Source organism: Microtus pennsylvanicus, chromosome 7 (genome assembly GCF_037038515.1).
Source record: "Microtus pennsylvanicus isolate mMicPen1 chromosome 7, mMicPen1.hap1, whole genome shotgun sequence".
Lineage (NCBI taxonomy): Eukaryota > Metazoa > Chordata > Mammalia > Rodentia > Cricetidae > Microtus > Microtus pennsylvanicus.
The window spans coordinates 109,029,153-109,047,392 of record NC_134585.1 but is presented as its reverse complement, the minus strand read 5'-3'; the positions used below and the strand labels follow the sequence as shown (position 1 = coordinate 109,047,392).

Genomic DNA, 18,240 nt, shown 5'->3' with positions numbered 1-18,240 from the left:
TATTCTTGATAAATTGCAGAAAATTCAGGGAAAGCAACTGTTGTAACATCACAAGTGATAGCCCCCGGGGGCTGGGAAGAAGTACTACTATCCGATCACTTAGTAATTGTTAATAGTGATTAGGGTGATAATTATAAGCTGATTGTTAAAGGGAGACATACAGGGCCCTAGTGTTCCTTGACAGAGCACAGAGCAAAAACAATGCAGGGGGTCAAGGAAGATTTGGGGCGCCCCCTAGCAGGAACCACCACCAACTCCCTCTTTTCTATCCCAGTCGTTCCAGCCTTAATTTGAAAGCAGACGATGGACTGAGACCAAACTGCAAAACATCCCAGATTACCACGGCCATCATCAGCATCCCCACGCCCCCGGCTCTAACCCCAGAGGGAGAAAGTCGGCCCCCTCCTGCCAGCCCAGGACCCAACACGAACATTCCTTCCATAGCCAGCAACGTTGTCAAGGTCTCTGCCTTGTAAAAACACCGGACAGAGGGCCCGAGGGGTTAGTGGGGAGTAAAGGGGGCTGGCATGTTAGTGGGTGGTCACTGAGACCACTCCCTCCCCGTTTCCCACTATTTCTGCCTGCCCCGTTACACCCCTAGCACCGATACTTGTGCGTGGAAGGGAAAGGAAGCAGCAAAGGGGACCTGAGGCTCCCGCTGCTGGTGTGGACATGGCATAGCCCTGTGACATCACATCTTGCTGGGGCCTGAGGAAGGGAGGGGGTGGGTAGGGAATAGGCCATTAGGGGGTGTAGGCCGCTTGCCTGGACAGGGCCTGGTAGGGGCACCTCAGACCAAATAACAGTTGTTTCTGAAGACCCCAGTGAGGAAAACACAAGACCAAGGGCGGCCCAGAGGCCGAGTCGTCACATGCAAACAGGAAGAAAATATAACACTGTGTACTCAGCACCTTTTTCAAGGATCTTAATGGATAATATTTATTCATGGGAAAAGGTGGAAAACAAAATCAATGGATTTTTGTGAAATGTTTTTCTCCATGGACCCAACACCTTTAAACCAAAACGATGCATTTTGTGAGGTTGGTTTTTATTTTTCTCCTTTTATAGCAAAAGCTTTTAGAGGCTCAAAGTCAGTTATTGCTGAGTTCCCTCCCCAGTCCCAGGAGGAGTGAGGTCACCTTTGCTGGGCCTTCACTGCCCAGCCGACCTGCACAGAGCTGTCCAGCAACCACACAGCAACCCTTCTGCTCCGTCCGTCCGTCTCCTTTGTCTCTGTACCTATCTGCTTCACCTTGGCTGTTTCTGTGTCCAACCATCTGTCTCACCGTGGACAGTAAAGCCTTCTCTGTCACTGCCAAGTACTGCAGACCTGCGCCTGGGAGTCAGGCCGAGCAAATGCAAATACGGAAAGGAAAGGAAGCCAAGTGGGGGGGAGCTGAAGGGAGAGGTAAGTCTACCTTATGAACAGAGGTGCTTCCCTTGTGGTTGGAACCACTTGTCTTTGCAATTTGGGGGCAGGGGGTGGGGGTTATGGTCACGTGTATCACACTGGGTCTTGAAAACGGAAACAGCAACTTCAGAAAGCAGTCGTTTCTGCTATACCCTGGTGAAGACAGAAGCACCAAGGCTCCCAGCTGCCAGAGCTCCAGGGCACCTTGTTACGTAGGTACGTGCCCTCCTTTAGGGTTCACCGAAAAGCCCATGCAAGCTGCCGAGAGGCTCCGCAAGCATCCTCAAGTAAGGACGATGGACTTACCGCCTGAGGCAGTGCCTATATGAAGGGCATAAAGGGTAAGCGTATGTGCCTCCTGAGGGATGTTTCAAAGCAAGAAAGCAAGAGGCTCCAGATGACTCTTTCCTGGTCTGAGAGGCCCTGAGGTCCGAGTCGTCTTCGGGCATCATCTCTGAAGACAGCCCAAGTGGGAACACTGATGACCTCCATAAGAGAGTGGGGATTACTTCTTGAAAATGTCGAAAATATGTTTGCTCAAGTTATTTACATGGTAGTGGGCCTGGGAACAGTATTTCTGGAATCTCCCTAATCATTTTCACCTCTTAGAGTGGAGCAGGTGAGCCTCGGGTTAGTGACAAGGGCCCCTTCCTGCCCTCCCAACCCCAACTATTTTCCTGCGATCTCTGAAGCCTGGGATCTGAGACACGTGAGCTGCTTAGGAACTTCTTGTCCATTCTACAGTTCACAGATGAGCTGTTCATTAGCAAGTCAAAACTCTCTCTGCCCAGTACAGCTGTCGAGATGAGTTTTACTAGCCAAGGGTCTGAAAACACCCGGGGGGCTTCTATGGCTTCACCTCCAGTGACCCTGTACACAGAGGAGTCCGGGTGTTTTGAGGTGGTACCAAACAAGAAAGTGGTCAGAAAGGCGGAAGAAAAGTGCCCTTCTCTCCATCTCCGTCTCCCCGTCCCATCTTCAGTGGCTCCTGCCAGTCCTTTCTCTAGATCCCGCCTCAGGATCTCCCCTTATCATGGAATGGAGCTATCCTCGCAATCCAGTAATTCCACCAGCCAAGCCAGAGAGCCAAGCTGGACCCAGTTTTGGCAGATACACAAAGAACTAAAAAGGGATCTTCATTTTGAGTGAATGGACCATGGGACAAAGGAATGTCTAGGTGCACGCAACATCCGAGTGGGATAAGGATACAGTTTAAAAGGAACACTGATGTTTCCACATGCAAGCCACTGTTCTATTTAAGAGCAAGTCATTGCAGGGCTTAGGGATGACAACTCAACCAAGGATCTCCTCGTCACTTGGACAGTGCACCAACATAGCACGTTATGGTTCTCATGAAAAAAATATATTTTAAAAACTGTGTCCCCCAAAATTCCATTTTTATTGACTTGAGCGAATTGACTTGAATGTTTGTGTTGCTTCTATTTCATTTCCAAAGCCCCTATCATGCCAGTTCCCCCTGCTCCCCCACAAAAAAAATCATTAGACCACCTTCATTTTCCTTCCCCCATTGCAGTCTTGGCAGGGAGTAAGGGACCCAGCTCACCAGTGTTCAAAGGTATCAACCCAGGAAAACAGCTCACAGCCATGTACCTCCTAAAAGGTATTTGTGATCAAGTACAAGGGCAAAAGTGTGCTGAATCAGTTTAGTAAGTCTGGCTCACCAGCTAGTAAGCAAAGAACCAGAATTATCAGAATCTTCTAGAGACCAATAGCTTTCTGGTGCACAAACCATGTTAGAAAAACCGAAAATTCCCCAAACCACCACTCTATTCAATCCTGCTTAGCACTAGGGGAGAGGGTATCAAAAAGACAAACATAAAAAGCCTAAGACTACATTCAAATCATAAATGGGAATACCTTGGAAAATGTAATATTGGGTACACCAGACCTAGGGAAGATTAAACAATCGCTAATTCATTTTACAGTGTAAAAAGCTGACGCCCAGAGAACTTGACTCACTTAAGATAAAGTAGTCATTTAAGGATAGACTAGGGACCAGAGCACAAGACCCTTGGCCACTAGTCTAATGTGCTTTTGTTTTGGGTTTTTGTTGTTGTTGTTGTTTTAACACACCCTTTGCCTCACAGAGTTGATATGTTGAGGAAGGTTCAAAGATGCCATAACACAAATAGAGACACTCCTGTGTAAATGTCAACACTTGACTATACTAATACAAATTATAGACATCAAAGCGACCGTTTCTTGGGTAGAGCAAGCCACAGGTGTTCAGGTCTATAAGAAACAGGTGAAAAGGGAAGTCCGAGATTTTTCAAGCAAATGCTCGATTTTCTCAATGAAGAGGAGGCTTGGACAATGACCTTTCAAAGCACACCTTCCCAACACTTCTCGCCGCATCTGTGAAGGTAGTCAACCTAGGAAATCCTTGATTTCAGAGAAAGAAATGGACACAAAACTGAATGACTCCTCCTAGGTTTCATGGCAAGTCCGTGGCAGAATGATGATGATCCAGGACTCAGGCATCATGTCCTGGGGGTGTCTTCTATATCCCACTCCATGGCTCTAAGGTTTGCTCATAGTTTGAAAAGCTGGGTTTCAAGGGTGATGATTAGGGGAGCCATTCCTGAAGTAGCAGGACCTCCTGAAACAGACCATTATTTCTTCCTAATGCCCATTTTTCCTAAGTAGTCTCAAGCTCAGGACTAATTGTACAGAACCCCTTTCAAAAGACCAGTAGATATTCTTAACAACTGAACATTATTAGTCTACGACCACATCATTTGATCGGATGTTAATGGGGACAGCAAATGATCCGTGGTTCACAAAAGCCACATACAGAACTGCTGAGGATGTTATACAGTTGGCTTCTCTTCCCTGCAGTTCGGGATCAAGTCATTTTCTTATCAGAATGCAGGTTGGAAAAGTACCTGGGAGCTTTATATGCCTAGATCGTTTTCCTTGTCTTTTTAAAAATAGCAGTAGTGATTGAAATTGAGCTAGCATTAGATTTGAAATTATTAATGGATTCTAGTGATTCAGGCTCCCTCACTTCAACTACTAGGTAACTAAGTAAGGCAGAAGGATCCCAATACCATTCACTGGGAGTAATAGCTTCCCTTTCATGCTAGTTGGCATGGTAACCATCGTACAAGGAACATGAGACTTTTATTTTTTCCTCTAATTTCCTAATGAATTCTCATCACTTGCAAAGCTTTAAAATGGGACAAAGGAAAAACAGTGTTGTGACCCATGACACATGGAGCCCAAACAGCATCATGAAAAGCATCAGAACCAAGGCAAAGTGGCTTTGAAAAAGGAAATGGCTTTTTAAAGGGGTTCCTTATGGGTCTTGTTTTTTATTCAGGATATTCTGTGTTTTCTCATCCAATGTGGGGATGCCATTTCTCTTAGCAGGTTACTTAGACTATGCTGGCTGATGACACACTGGCCAGTGCAGGGCCCTGACCCAAGTCCTGGGGGACTCCTTGGACCAAGGGACTATTTTACAAGCCAGGGAGGTGGGAGGGGTGGTATATTTTTGATAACCAGACATTCCAATGTTTTCCTTAGAGGTCATGAGCTCCCATTAATGTTCTCGTGAGCAACATCAAGTGTGTTCTTTTCTATTTTCGTATAATTACTGGGCTTTGCTTAACAACATCACAATGGCAAAGAAATATACTGTACAAAACTGCAGGAAGACAAATGTGAAAACTTTCTGTGGGGGAAGAAAAAGCTCTTAAGTTTCTTGTCTTCTTTTGAAATCGTAGTGCATATGTTATAACATGTATATCATTTACAGTATCGAGTCCTGTGCCACGGCTGTACCTGATGTATCCAATCTGGATTAAACAAACTATGTGCCACAAGCCTTGGAGTGGGGCAGTTTCTTTTGAAACCAGTTCTTTCTCTTCCAAAACCACAGCCTTCCATCAGGAAGCTTTCTATCCTGCTAGAGCAATGACATAATCTTACGGGGAAAGGCCTTGTCTAACCTGCCCCGTCTCCTTCTTCATAAGCAATTCCACTGCTTCCCGGAGCTTGCCTGTCTACATGCGCTAGGCAGGTTCTGTTCTAACAGTGGATCACTGGATTGAATTTGTCTATCGCTCTCTTAAGGGCCAATTACTAAACAAAAATCTGTCTTTATACATCAACATTGGTTCTACTGAGGCCTCCTCTGATATCTGCTCCACCGAGACCAAGGTCTGAAACAAACCACATACGTGCGTGACACACACACACTCAACAGTAAATGCTATAGAGAAGAAAAGTCTCGACAGGCAAGAGGAGCACAGCTAGGTTTGTCACATATTGTGACTTCACATCTGTCACTTTTTACTTCTTCCTTTCAGTTCCTTTCTTGACTTTAAAGGGGGTGTGGGCAGGATTAAGTACCCCTTAAGATCTAACCTTAACAATTCTGTTCGTGTGAGAGAAGCATTTTCATGGTCTGACGTGCAACAGCACAGATTTAAATCCTTCTCATTCTCCAAAACCACCAGATCCCAACCACTGAAAACAGTAAAAGAAAGGGAAGCATACACAGTATGTTCTCAAGTCCAGGTCAAGTGCGGAATCCACCGTAAGCACTGCTGCTCACATCCTCTCTGCCCACTAGGTGTCACTAAAGACCCACAGCTCAAATAATCCAGGCGAAAACTGCAAAGTACCTGCACTCCAACTCCGCCTGCATTCAGTTTTCTTTTTCATTACTAAACAATGTGTGACGCCTTTGCAGGTTTGATGCTGAGCTTTGATTCCCAGATTTACAACGTAAAAGGAGAGAACTGACTCCTGTTATCTTCTGACCTCCACCCACGTACCATGACATGCAGGAGTACACACAAAAAAAAATGTAATAAAATTGTTTTCTCACTATGTAGTTCTGTTAGACCAGGCTGGCCTCGAACTCAGAGACCCACCTGCACCTGCATCCTGAGTGTTGGGATTAAAGGTGTGTCCAACTATGCCCAGCTCCTAATAAAACTTTTAAAGCACTAAATGTCAAGTCGTACATATGCACTTGTTCAAAAGATACAAAACAAACAAACGCATTCTGCCTTAAGACAAGATCTTTGTGATGGGCATGTCAACAATAGCCATGAAAAAATGTAAATTATTTTATATTTCAAGGGAAATGGGAAAAGCCCTCAAAAATTTCTGTTCTGAATCATTCCTTCTCTTCGTCATGACCCACAGTACAATCATTCTTCAATTACTTTGGTGTTCTGGGACTGATATTTACCTTAAAGACACATGCTCTTATAAAGAAGTAATTTGCATTATTAGAATTATCCAAAGCGGAGGGTTGGAGAGATGGCTCAGTGGTTAAAAGCACAAGACCGAAGTTTTGTTCCCAGCTGTTGACAGAGGTTTCTGTCTCACCTGGTTCTGCAGCCACACAGAAACATACAGAGGTCTACATTAATCATAAACTTGTTGGCCTATTAGCTCAGGCTTCTTATTAACTAATTCTTACACCTTAAATTAGCCCATTATTCTTGTCTATATTAGCCACGTGGCATGGTACCTTTTATTAGCAAGGCATTCTCATCTTGCTCCCTGTGTCTGGCTTCCTCTGTCACAACTGCAGACTGGCTCTTTCTTCTTCCCAAAGTTCTCTTGTTCTCACCACCCCATCTATACCTCCTGCCTGGCTACTGGCCAATCAGCATTTTATTAAAATAATCCAAGTGACAGGATAAAAGACTACTGTCCCCCACACATACACACAGCAAGCCACGCACAGGGGGTGGCAGATGTCCTTCCACTTTCACCTCTGCACTACCACTACCTGGAATGGAAACAGCTCCAACTTCCCCAGTTCCAGCCCATGGATACAAAGTCCTTCAGCGCCTCATGAAGATACATATGCTCGCTTTCAAAGTGCCCCAAGTTTCTCAAGTTTTAATTCATATCCTTGCTATTGGATTTGGGAGTGTTTTTGTTTTGTTTTCCATCAGCTCTCTCTCCACCCTGTGAAGCTTGACTCGGGCATTCAGTGTTCAACATTTACAGAGACCCTAAGGAAACCTGCTCTGGATGACTTAAGAATGCATATGAATCCTGACTAACTAAAGGAATTCTGTATCCAAAAAAAAAAAAAGGCAAACACAAAACAAACCTGGAGAGAATACAATTAATTTCAAGACTAATGGGTAGCCTCATCCCTAATTAAGATGCAGCAGTATTCTAATTAATCCCCTAGCAATGACAAACAATGAAGTTGGCTCTGTTGTGGCGGGGGAGGGTAGAAAGAGGTGAGTTCAATTACATAGTACTGACAGGATCTTATTTAAGTGTGTAATTAAAATCTCTACAACTTAGTAATATATTGAACCTAACCTAGGTTTGCTAAATTATTTCATCTAACTTCACAATACATGTATAGTATTGATTTTTCGGTATAAGACTGACCATGCCAAATCACAGAAATCCAAGCTGAACGCTTTAAGACTAAATGCTAGGGACGTTTCACACGAAATGACAATGGCTGTGTGTTTGCTGACAACATTAGAATAAAGGGTCTACACTGCTAAGTATGTACACAGAGAAGAACTTTGCTATTTTAAAGTAATTTCTCAATACATAAGGGATTCTCTCACCTAAATCCAGTTCACAACAAGATCCCCGACCCCAAGTTTAGTGATAAAAAGAATGCTTAGCCTCTAAGTGCTATAACTTTCCTAATCATAACTTAGAGAGCTCGGAAAAATGATAGCTCCTCTTAGATCCTAGCATTCAAGGAAAAAAGTTCTTTGGCGCAGATTAAGGAGAATAGAACATAGTATGGAAAGAGTCAGAACAGAATGGACTTGTCTTCTATCACACACTGAGCACTAAGAGCTAGGCCTTTCCATTAGCCTACCCGCAGAACTAGTAGGTCCCATCTATGCAACTCACAGCAAGTCTCAACCTGGGCTGCGTAAATGCACTTAAGAGGGCCTACGAGTCCTTTGCAATTTCGTTCACAATCCCACTTACGGAATGAGAAATTTTCCTGGGTCGGCCTATCCATGGCTTCTAAGAGATTCATTTAGAACCCAAGAAACACTGAGGATAAGCTGCCCCGTGAGCAGAAGGTAGCCACAGATGACACTGCCCTACTTAACACAGTGAGATGTGGGCAGCCTTCAGCTTCTTCAGGAGGATGAACAGAAAGCATCCACAACATTGACCTAAATCTGTTTTCACAGCTAGCGGAAACTACCACGGGAAGCAGAGGGCACTGAAACATTCCTTCCTGCCTACACCTCAAAGATCTACATGATCAGATTCCCATGAGAATACAGTAATACAGAAATGTAGTGCAATCCTTTTGTAAGGAACTCCACAGAAAAACATTATATTCAAATTTTAACTATTTTTATTTAAGGAGTGCCATATACATCACCTTTTAAAAGGTTTCTTTTGGGAACAGCCTACATGAAGTGGCACCTTGGGGGTCTTTGAATCCAAGTTCTAAAAATTCTCTTGCAAATCTGATGAAATTGGAAAAAAAAGAATATTCCTGGACCAAGTCAAAATAATCTGAAAAATAGCTGTGCCCCAGTAGAAAGCCTCAAAGTCCTCTCAAGTTCCTCCAAAATGCCACCATCCCCCACTTACTCCAGGTGAAGAGTGCACATCCGTTACTGCTGACAGTCTATGGTCATCACTGGTTACTGCGCATCATTTCTTGGAGATACACGGTATTCATCTGGTAGGCAGCCATCCAACTGGGATGTCTCTGAGCATTCCAATAGTACGAGTGGGAAGCAACAGCGTAATATTCTTGCCACGCCCTGTAATATGCCCTCCAGTACTCCTCATAATCCTGGTAGGTATCGGAGAAACTCGCATCTGTTTCCCTCTGACAGTCATACCAAGCCTCCTCCTGGGGTTCTGTCTGGGCTCGGTAAGAGGAGCGCCGTGGTGGATTTCTCCGACTCTGCTTAGATCCCTGGCTAGCTCCTTCTTTATGCCTTGCCTTCACTGGGGTTTCAGGAGACTCCTGACACTCCACTTGACTTGGGGCATCATTTCCACTCACAACCTGTTCCAAAGGGAGCGGTCCGCCCACAGGTGTGCATTCGGAGTCTTTCAACTGAGTGTCAGAAGAGCCTTCCAAATACGACTTAGTGCCCTTGCTCTGGGAAGAAGTCCTTGAGCTGCAAGAATCGTTCTCACTCTCTGAGTCCCCAGACTGGCTACTACTCGCCAGGATCTGTGCTCTATCTTCAGAGATGCAATTTCGCACAAAACCATTGTGAGGATTCCCAGTCTGAGCCCCAGGCCCCGTGTAGTGCCGGATAATTTCCACAGGCTTCTCTAACCCCTCTTTAATGTAGTGCTCGTAATCCTCTACCAGTTCCGCAAAAGTCAAAGTACATGGCTGATGAACTTTGAAGGAAGAGAGACAAGGGATTTTGGGGAGGGGCCCAGATGAGGCTTCTTTGGCCTGCTGCTGGCTGCTACTAGAGAAGTCCTCAGCAGCGACGGTCTGATCAGAACTCTTCACTTGCTCTTCCGGTTGTGTGTTACAGCCCAACTCTTCCGGTGGAGCAGCCTTTTCTATGATCCCACACTCTGAGGGGCTTTTCACAGGAGGTTTCTGTTTGCTACTATGCTTTGATTTGGCTGAGAGTGTAGACACAGAAGTATTTCTAGGGGAAGACATTTGGTTACCAGGAATTCTTTGAGTCTGGAAGGCTCTCTCTGGTTTCTGAACTTGCTTTTGGGGAGTCTGGGTAGGTAGACTTGGTACGCTGCGTGTATGCAGTGCAGCTTTGACCTCTACATCACAGTCCAAGCATTCTTCCATCAGGCCAGGAGGAACGGGGTCTATATACAAGGAAGAATACATATTAAAATTCTCAGCCCAGGTATGGTGGTGCACACCTTTAATTCCAGCATCCCTGAGGATAGAGGCAGATGGATCTCTGTGAATTAGATGCCAGCCTGGTCTACACATCACATATCAGGCCAGACAGGGCTACATAGTGAAACACTGCCTCAAAAATAAAACTGCAGAGCCTATAGCTTTGGGTCTAATACAGTAGAATACTCCTCATGTCCCAAGTAGTTACTTTACTTACCTTCTCTACTTATCAGCTATTAACATTTTTACTTAACCTACATTTTAAAGTATGCCCAAATGTCCTAATCTACAAGAAACAAATTAAAAACAGCATGTACTCACAGGCCTGTGGTGAGAATTAAATGAATTAACATGCACACAGTAGACTATGTGCTATTATTTTTATAAGCCTACCATCACTACAACTGTAAAAACATCAAAACTTTTGATTCACAAGGAAGCCAGGCATGGTGGTGCATGATTTTAACCCCAGGCACACAACTTTAATCCTAGCAATTCAGACGCAGAGGCAAGCAGTCCAACCTGGTCTACATAGTGAGTTTCAGGACAGAAAGAACTACAAAGAGACTCTGTCTCAAAATAAATTAACTAATTAAAAACAAACAAAAGAATGTCCAAAGGAAATGCACACACCTGGTAAAGGGAGAAGGTTGATGTTACATTTCTGGGCAATTTTCATCATCATGTTTTCTTCTTCCCCCCTAGAGCAGTAGGTCACTGTCAGTCCCAAGGTACCTAAGAGTATGGAGTAACATAGAAACTCATTTCCACAGAAGCAGCAGTCCAAGTACCTTTCATATCAGACTTTTTGTGAAAGCACTCAACTTCTTTTTTCCTTACCAAAGCGGCCAGCTCTGCCAATCCGATGCATGTATGTCTCCCAGTCTAACGGCACATCCAGATTTACTACCAGATTCACCTTCTCAGCATCAATCCCACGGGAAGTCTTGAAGACAATTGTTTGTAATAATTATAGCATGGCTACCAGTGTATGCTCTTCTGGTATAACCAAAAGTCAGATTTAAAACAGGCAAATATTTAGCATTGAGAGGAAAAAAATCTTTTTCCAATGACTAAGTAGGCCTAAACCATTTTAAAAATAATTTTAAATCAAACATTAAAGTTATTTTTAAGAAAGTACTTTCCCCAGAACTGGAAAGATAATTTATATCTCTGGCACCTGCTAGATGTATGAAATAGGACAGCAATCTAATAACATCACACTCCAAGATGAACAATCAGCCAAACCTAGCAGGAGCCTTACCAAATCTGTAGAAATGAGGACTCTGCAATGAAACTGCTTCAGTTTAGCCATAGCATCAAGGCGCTGATTCTGGTTCATGTTACCTAGAAAGACCCAAAAAAAATTCTTAACACCTAAGCATGTCAGGTCTGACAGCACACAGCTGCCATCTGTCATCCTAGTACTCAGAGGTTGGGGAAAAAAGCCAGAGTTCAAGGCCAGCCTAGACCCCACAAGATCCCATTTCAAAAACAGCAACAAAAACTTAAGCTAAGATACATTAGCTTAAGTATCAAATCCACGATAAGCAAGGATCATAATTCTCAATCGTAATGTTTTAAAAGAAATAACCAAGTTAATTGTATCCTGTTTACAAATATGAGTGCTAAAATCTAAACTCAGTATTTTCAAAATATGCTTTAGGCAATCAATTTGAAATTCAAGAATCAATTTTAAATGGTAATATTACTAAGTCTAACAAATAGTTCTTAGGAAAAAAGTTCTTACCAACTGTTTACAAATCTTGTTTTAAGGGGGCCGGAGAGATGGCTCAGCGCTTAAGAGCACTGCCTGCTCTTCCAGAGGTCCCGAGTTCAATTCCCAGCAACCATATAGTGGCTCACAGTCAACTGTAATAAGATCTAGTGCCCTCTTCTGGCCTGCAGGCACACATGCAGACAGAACACTGTATACATAATGAATAAATAAATCTTTTTAAAAAAGGAAATAAATCTTGTTTTAAGAGTCTCTATATGCCTGTGTCTATGTGTCTGACTGTATACAGTTGCATGTGCCTATACATTCAGAGTCCAGGAGAGGGCATCAGATACCTAGGAGCAAAAACACCCACCTGGTTTGATATGTGGGTGCTGGGTTCCAAAGATCTGTGCACATGATTGCACAGGAAGTGCTTTTAACACTGAGTTCTTTCTACAGCCCACAAATCTGGTTTTGAATGTGACCCAGGGTTCAACTATCAGCCTACTAAGAAATTAATCTCTCTAGTACCTCATACTGAGTATGTTCCAGCTAATAAGAATTATACTACATACAAAACTGAAGATAAAAATCAAAAATTTCTTTTAAGTCTTTCCTACTAATCCAGCAATTAACTCTGTGGATGAAGTGAGTGACTTCTGCCTTCCATCGCCCATTAAAGTCAATTCAACAGCTGGAGGTATAGCTCCAAAGGAGAGTACTTACCAGGCATATGAAAGGCCAAGGTAGGGCAGCAGAGAAGATAACTCAGCTAGTCTTACTTAGCATGCTTTTCTATGACAGGGTCTTGCTATGCCACCCACACTGGTCTTAAAGTTAACATAGTCAAATACGGCCTCAGGCCCATGACCTTTCCACTCCAGCCTCTAGAGTAAATGCAAAATCACACCCTGCTTAAATTTTAGCATTTTAATAATGGATTATTAAAGTATTTAAGAGAATTTAAGTATCTCTGATCACCGATTTTCTAAATCGTTACTACAGACCAAGTTATTCCTTTAAAAAAATTTAATTTAATTTAAAAAATTCCAGGAGACTGATTATCAAATTCCAATTTAGAATAAGCCCAAATTTCCTTTATTATGAGTGCAGTCTCGCACTCGTGAAACAATTCAAGAAGTGATCTTTTTCTCCCTTGATGTGGAAGGCTTCAAGGCAACACATTAAACAAAGACAAAGCTGGACTTGCCTGAAATGCATTCCGTAGGAAAACCTTTAGAAGAAAGGATATCAGCCAAATGCTGAGCTCTACAAAAGAAAAAGATTTACAACTTTCAATTATTGCCTCATGCCTATTCTTTGTTTTTTAAAATTCCCTGGATTAAGTTATTACCTGCTGTGCAAATTAGAAAACACCAAGGCTTGATTAAATGGGATTCTACTAAAAAGTTCCTGTAAATGCTGACTCTTTTCCTCAAAAATCTTATGAGCCAAAGGGTAAGAATTGACCACGTGGTAGTACTGCTTCAAACCTACGAAGAAGTCAAAAGTCCTCAGTTAAAACAAGCACATCTGGTGACTTCCAATGGCAACTATGACGCAGTCACAGTCAATCAGACAAGGGAAGCCCCACAATGTCACAGACTAGCACTAACTGAAACCTATACATACCTATGAGGCTTGGATCACTGGGATTCAACCTTACAAATGTGGGATCTCTCATATACCTTGTCAAAGCATTAGCCAAAAATTCAGGATAAGTAGCAGATACTGCCAACATCTGTTTACTAGCAGGTAAAGAAGAGTAAATCCAACTGTAAAATACAAAACATAGACAATGAAAACTATGCAGACAGCAAACACTACCTGGAAAAGTTAAAGACACATTTAGACACAACATTTTTATAATCAAGTTAGTTCTCTTACTTTATTTGCTCCTGGAAACTGCCTTCTTCTAAAAGCTTATCTGCTTCATCAAGAATAAAGAGACGGATACTGCCCGGATTCAGGTAGTCAAGTTCTATGAGCTGTTTAATTCTACCTATATGCCAGGAAAACAACAAAACCTGAAATATTCATGACATATCAAATCTGTTCAAACCTCAAGAATGCTTTACAGTATTTATCCACAGTTACACTGAAGAATTTCCTCAGTGTGCATTCACATACTAACTCACAATCTTAGTACTCTTAAATTCTCATCTTGCCTGAATCCATTCTTTACCCCCCTCTCACTTCTCATTCCTAATAAATATGGAAAACGAACATCACTGTTATCAAGACTTGAATGCAAAGGCACTGAATTCTACATTTAGTGATTTATGAGCAAATCACCAGAGAAAACAACAAAAGTCTCAATCCATGACTAAGTCACGTCATATGTCAGAAGCCTGTCCCACGTATTCTCAAACACGCTTCAGGACGGAGATGAACAGATTCTGTTGATAATCCGGCCATGCGTCTCACTGGTCTAACGCTCTTCATTTCCAGTGAAAGTAATTATTGCCATCATCAAAGACTCCCGTTTAACTATGGTCACAGTAAATGCTCCACTCCTCAAGAACTTCAGCTACCGACAGATATTAACAACTTACCAGGAGAGCCAACAGCAATATGACACTTTTTAAGTCTGGTTTTGTCTTGCGATAACGGGGTCCCTCCAATAAAGACGTGACATTCTAACCCTTCCATTTTTATTCCAATGGCTGTGATAACAGAATGTATCTGAACAGCAATTTCTCTTGTAGGAGCCAATATCAAAATCTAAAACAAATTGTAAAATATTACTTTAACAAGCCAGAGGAACACACGACTGATACATTCATTGCATGCTGTGCTACTTTTCATTTTAAAAGAGATGCTTCAAGACCAAAAAAAAACAACAAAAAACCAGCAATCCACTTATTTATTCAATTAATTATTAAGAACCTACTGTATGGGAGAAAACATAAAAGTTGTGAAAGAATTGCTCTCCTGGCACTCTTCATATAAACAAGAAACATATATTTGTAATAACAAGTAATAAAAAGTATTCTTTTAAAAAAAATTCAATAGTGCCAGGCAGTGGTAGCGCACACCTTTAATCCCAGCACTCGGGAGGCAGAGGTAGACTGATCTCTGTGAGTTCGAGGCCAGCCTGGTCTACAAGAGCTAATTCTAGGTCAGGTGCCAAAGCTACAGAGAAACCCTGTCTCAAATGAACCAAAAACAAAAAACAAAAACAAAAACAAAACAAAACCTAGGTTTAGAATTTGGTCTGCTGCCAAGTATCTCAAGTCAAAACTCTCAAATACACCCTAATTTACAAATAGACTAGCCACTGTCCTTAAGAAGAATATTCAATATCTCCTAGAATTTGGTGGATACAGAACTTACAGAACTCAAAGAGGTTCCTAGATGACAAATACAAGGATTCTGGGTTTAAAAAAACAAAACAAAACAAAACAGCACTTTTAAAGATTCATCTTCATGGCAGTCACTTTTTTAAAAAATATTTATTTATTTATTTATTTATTTATTTATTTATTATGTATACAATGTTCTCAGTATTCTGTCTGCATGTATGCCTGCAGGCCAGAAGAGAGCACCAGATCTCATTACAGATGGTTGTGAGCCACTATGTGGTTGCTGGAATTGAACTCTGGACCTTTGGAAGAACAGCCAGTGCTCTTAACCACTGAGCCATCTCTCCAGCCCGGCAGCCACTTCTTGAACTTGAAATAAAGTCAACCACAACTACTACACTCCAGAAGATGGTGGGAGGATTATATCCAATTGACTGTTTAATTCCCAGTGCCTAATGTAGTATTTATATGTAATACTGGCTGAACAAATCTTTTTGAAGAATGATCTCCCAAACCCAAATTTCCTACTAATTTGAGTAGGACAATCTTTTTTTTGTTTTGTTTTGTTTTTTGAAGCAGGGTTTCTCTGTAGCTTGGGAGCCTGTCCTGGAACTAGCTCTTGTAGACCAGGCTGGCCTCAAACTCATAGAGATCCGCCTGCCTCTGTCTCCCGAGTGCTGGGATTAAAGGTGTGCACCACCACCACCCGGCTGACCATGGGACAATCTTAAAACCAATCCAAAACAACCTAAAATTGGAAAATTGGGAGATCAATACACGCACACAAAAGACTTTAAGAACCACTGGGCAGGGGTAGGGGTGTGTCCTAGAGGCAACCACATGGTGGCTCACCATTATCTATAATGGGATCTGATGCCCTCCTCTGGCTTGCAAGTGTACTTGCAGACAGAGCAATCATAACATTTTTAGAGAAGAAAGAAAAAAGAACCACCTGAAGCCTGGCGGTGATGGCATACACCTTTAATCCTAGGAACTGGGAGACAGAGACGGGCAAATCTCTTGTGAGTTCGAGGCCAACCTGTCCACACAGCAGGTTCTAGGTCAGCCAAGGCTACAAAGAGAAACCCTGTCTCAAAAAAAAAAAAAGCACAACCACACAAAATTTGCCATAGCATATTAAATAAACCAAAACTTTTACCTTCCAGGTCTAACCCCAGTTTATCAAGTGAAAGTTTTTAATTGCGTAATGATTTTAGTTGACAAATGTTCAAGAAGTTATTATAGAAAATTCCAAGTTTAAAAAACTAATAATGAGGGCTGGAGAGATGGCTCAGAGGATAAGAGCACTGGCTGCTCTTCCAGAGGTCCTGAGTTCAATTCCCAGAAACCACATGGTGGCTCACAACCGTCTGTACTGAGATCTGACACCCTCCTCTGGCGTGCGGGCAGAATGTTGTATACATAATAAATAAATAAATCTTAAAAAAAAAACTAATAATGATATTCTTGGCCACAACTCAACGATCTTATTACCATCTAGTTTACTTCTGTAATTTTCAAATGGTTTGGCTTCATTCATCAAACTCATCATCTGTGTGGAGTCAGTAGTTTTTCCTAAGTCTAGCTAGAGTCCACGTGCCTACCCACCCCCTCTGGATCCTCTGTATTAAACTCACCTGAGTACTATAGTTTTCAAGAATAAGAGAGTCTAGAGCAATGGTGGAGAATACACAAGTTTTCCCAGTGCCAGACTTGGCTTGAACAATTAAATCTGAGGAAGAAACAAAATACTTATCATTAGCTAGATTCACTGAAGAAACTAGAGATTAATATGAGATCAGAGAATGACCGGGCTCTCTCCTAAGACCACCTAGGTGTCACCAGTACTTTTAGTTGACTCTCAAACGCGCACATAGCGTGCTTGATCCCTGACTCGGCCAGAGCCATTTCTCCAGCCCCTTGGTCCCCGAATCTCTCTACCGATGACCGTCTCCAACGTGAACTCGATGCTACAAAGTCTTAACCATCTTCAAACTCCATCGCGCGCCCAGAGCCTCGCCGAGCCCCGCCACGGTGCCTCCCCGGAGCTCCCCCGGCTGACCCCGGTCCTCACCGAGCCCGCAGCGCCCCAGCGGGATGGCCTTGAGCTGCACGGGAGACGGCCTCTCGAAGCCGGCAGCCCGCAGCCCCTCCAGCACGGGCCGCGACAGCAGCAACGACTCGAAATCCGCCGGCTCCGCCAGCACCACGTCCCCTGTACGCGTCCGCGGACCGCCGATGTCGTGAGCGGTCCGCAAGCTCCACGGGGAGCTGGGGGTTGGCTCCGCAGCCGGGACAGGCACGGCCACACAATCCGCCGCCATAGCTGACTTCGCGGTTGCCAGGGCCGCCGGGGCTTCAAATGCCGCCGCCATGGTAGCCTCGCCTCCAGATCTCGCGATAGTTAGAGTTGAGGCGGGGCTCCTGGGAGCGAGAAGAGAAAAAACTTTATTGTCAGTATCCTGGAGAAGACACGGACACACTTGGCCTGGAAGTGGAGAGGACGAACGGAAGTCGGAGGCTGACGCTCTGGAGTTGGGTGGGGTGCGGGGGGGGGGGGGGGGGGGGGATGTAGCCGGGGGAAGAGGCGGGAAGAGCGGAAGAAGATGAAGCTACCCGTGTTGCCGCCTGCGGCCTGCAGAGGGCGTCGCGTGCCCGCGGTGGGCACCGCCCGCCTCCCGCGGCTCTGCTCCCGAATCGGGCGCCCACGGCGCGCTTTGTGACGCAGCCCGCGCGTCGGTCTCGGTCTCGGCTGAGCCGCGCGGGTCTCGTTCGCCCGTGGCCACGCCGAAGTCTTCGCTCTCGCACCCTTTCGCCTTGCCCCTCAGTGCGCCCAGACAGCGCCCCCGAACCCAGCCAGACGGGATTTACCACGCTAGGCAGCCCTGTCGCCTCGGTGCCCCAGCCCACTAGCACAGTGCGGGCGCGGGACGGGAGCCTAACTGGACGGCCAGTTCCCAGG

At 43.9% G+C, this 18,240-nt stretch overlaps 2 protein-coding genes across 4 annotated transcripts in view; one reads left to right on the top strand and one right to left on the bottom strand.

The window, feature by feature from the left end:
* Kcnd3 (potassium voltage-gated channel subfamily D member 3) overlaps positions 1-3,654 on the top strand; it is a 222,343-nt gene extending 218,689 nt beyond the window's left edge. For all 3 annotated transcript variants that reach the window (XM_075981696.1, XM_075981698.1, XM_075981697.1), the window contains one exon: positions 275-3,654. In XM_075981696.1, coding sequence (XP_075837811.1) covers positions 275-476 — 202 coding nt within the window. In that variant the 3' untranslated portion in view covers positions 477-3,654. The remainder of the gene's footprint in view (positions 1-274) is intronic.
* Positions 3,655-8,739: 5,085 nt separating this feature from the next.
* Ddx20 (DEAD-box helicase 20) lies at positions 8,740-17,696 on the bottom strand. Its single transcript, XM_075981695.1, has 11 exons — positions 17,353-17,696; positions 16,916-17,010; positions 14,529-14,697; positions 13,861-13,975; positions 13,606-13,748; positions 13,328-13,466; positions 13,184-13,242; positions 11,518-11,600; positions 11,094-11,199; positions 10,887-10,988; positions 8,740-10,216 (listed from the first exon to the last, which is right to left on the bottom strand). Exons 1-11 carry the CDS (start codon positions 17,651-17,653, stop codon positions 9,048-9,050), a joined length of 2,481 nt encoding a protein of 826 aa, XP_075837810.1. The 5' UTR covers positions 17,654-17,696; the 3' UTR covers positions 8,740-9,047.
* Between the last annotated feature and the right edge of the window lie 544 nt (positions 17,697-18,240).

Excerpts from the sequence above, each read along its gene's own strand:
- Ddx20 (XM_075981695.1), bottom strand. The coding sequence starts at position 17,653 with ATGGCGGCGGCATTTGAAGCCCCGGCGGCCCTGGCAACCGCGAAGTCA. Across the intron at positions 14,698-16,915 it reads TTGAAAACTATAGTACTCAG|ATTTTGATATTGGCTCCTAC; the intron begins GTGAGTTTAATA and ends AATTTGTTTTAG. Across the intron at positions 10,217-10,886 it reads CAACCTTCTCCCTTTACCAG|ACCCCGTTCCTCCTGGCCTG; the intron begins GTGTGTGCATTT and ends CCTTGTATATAG.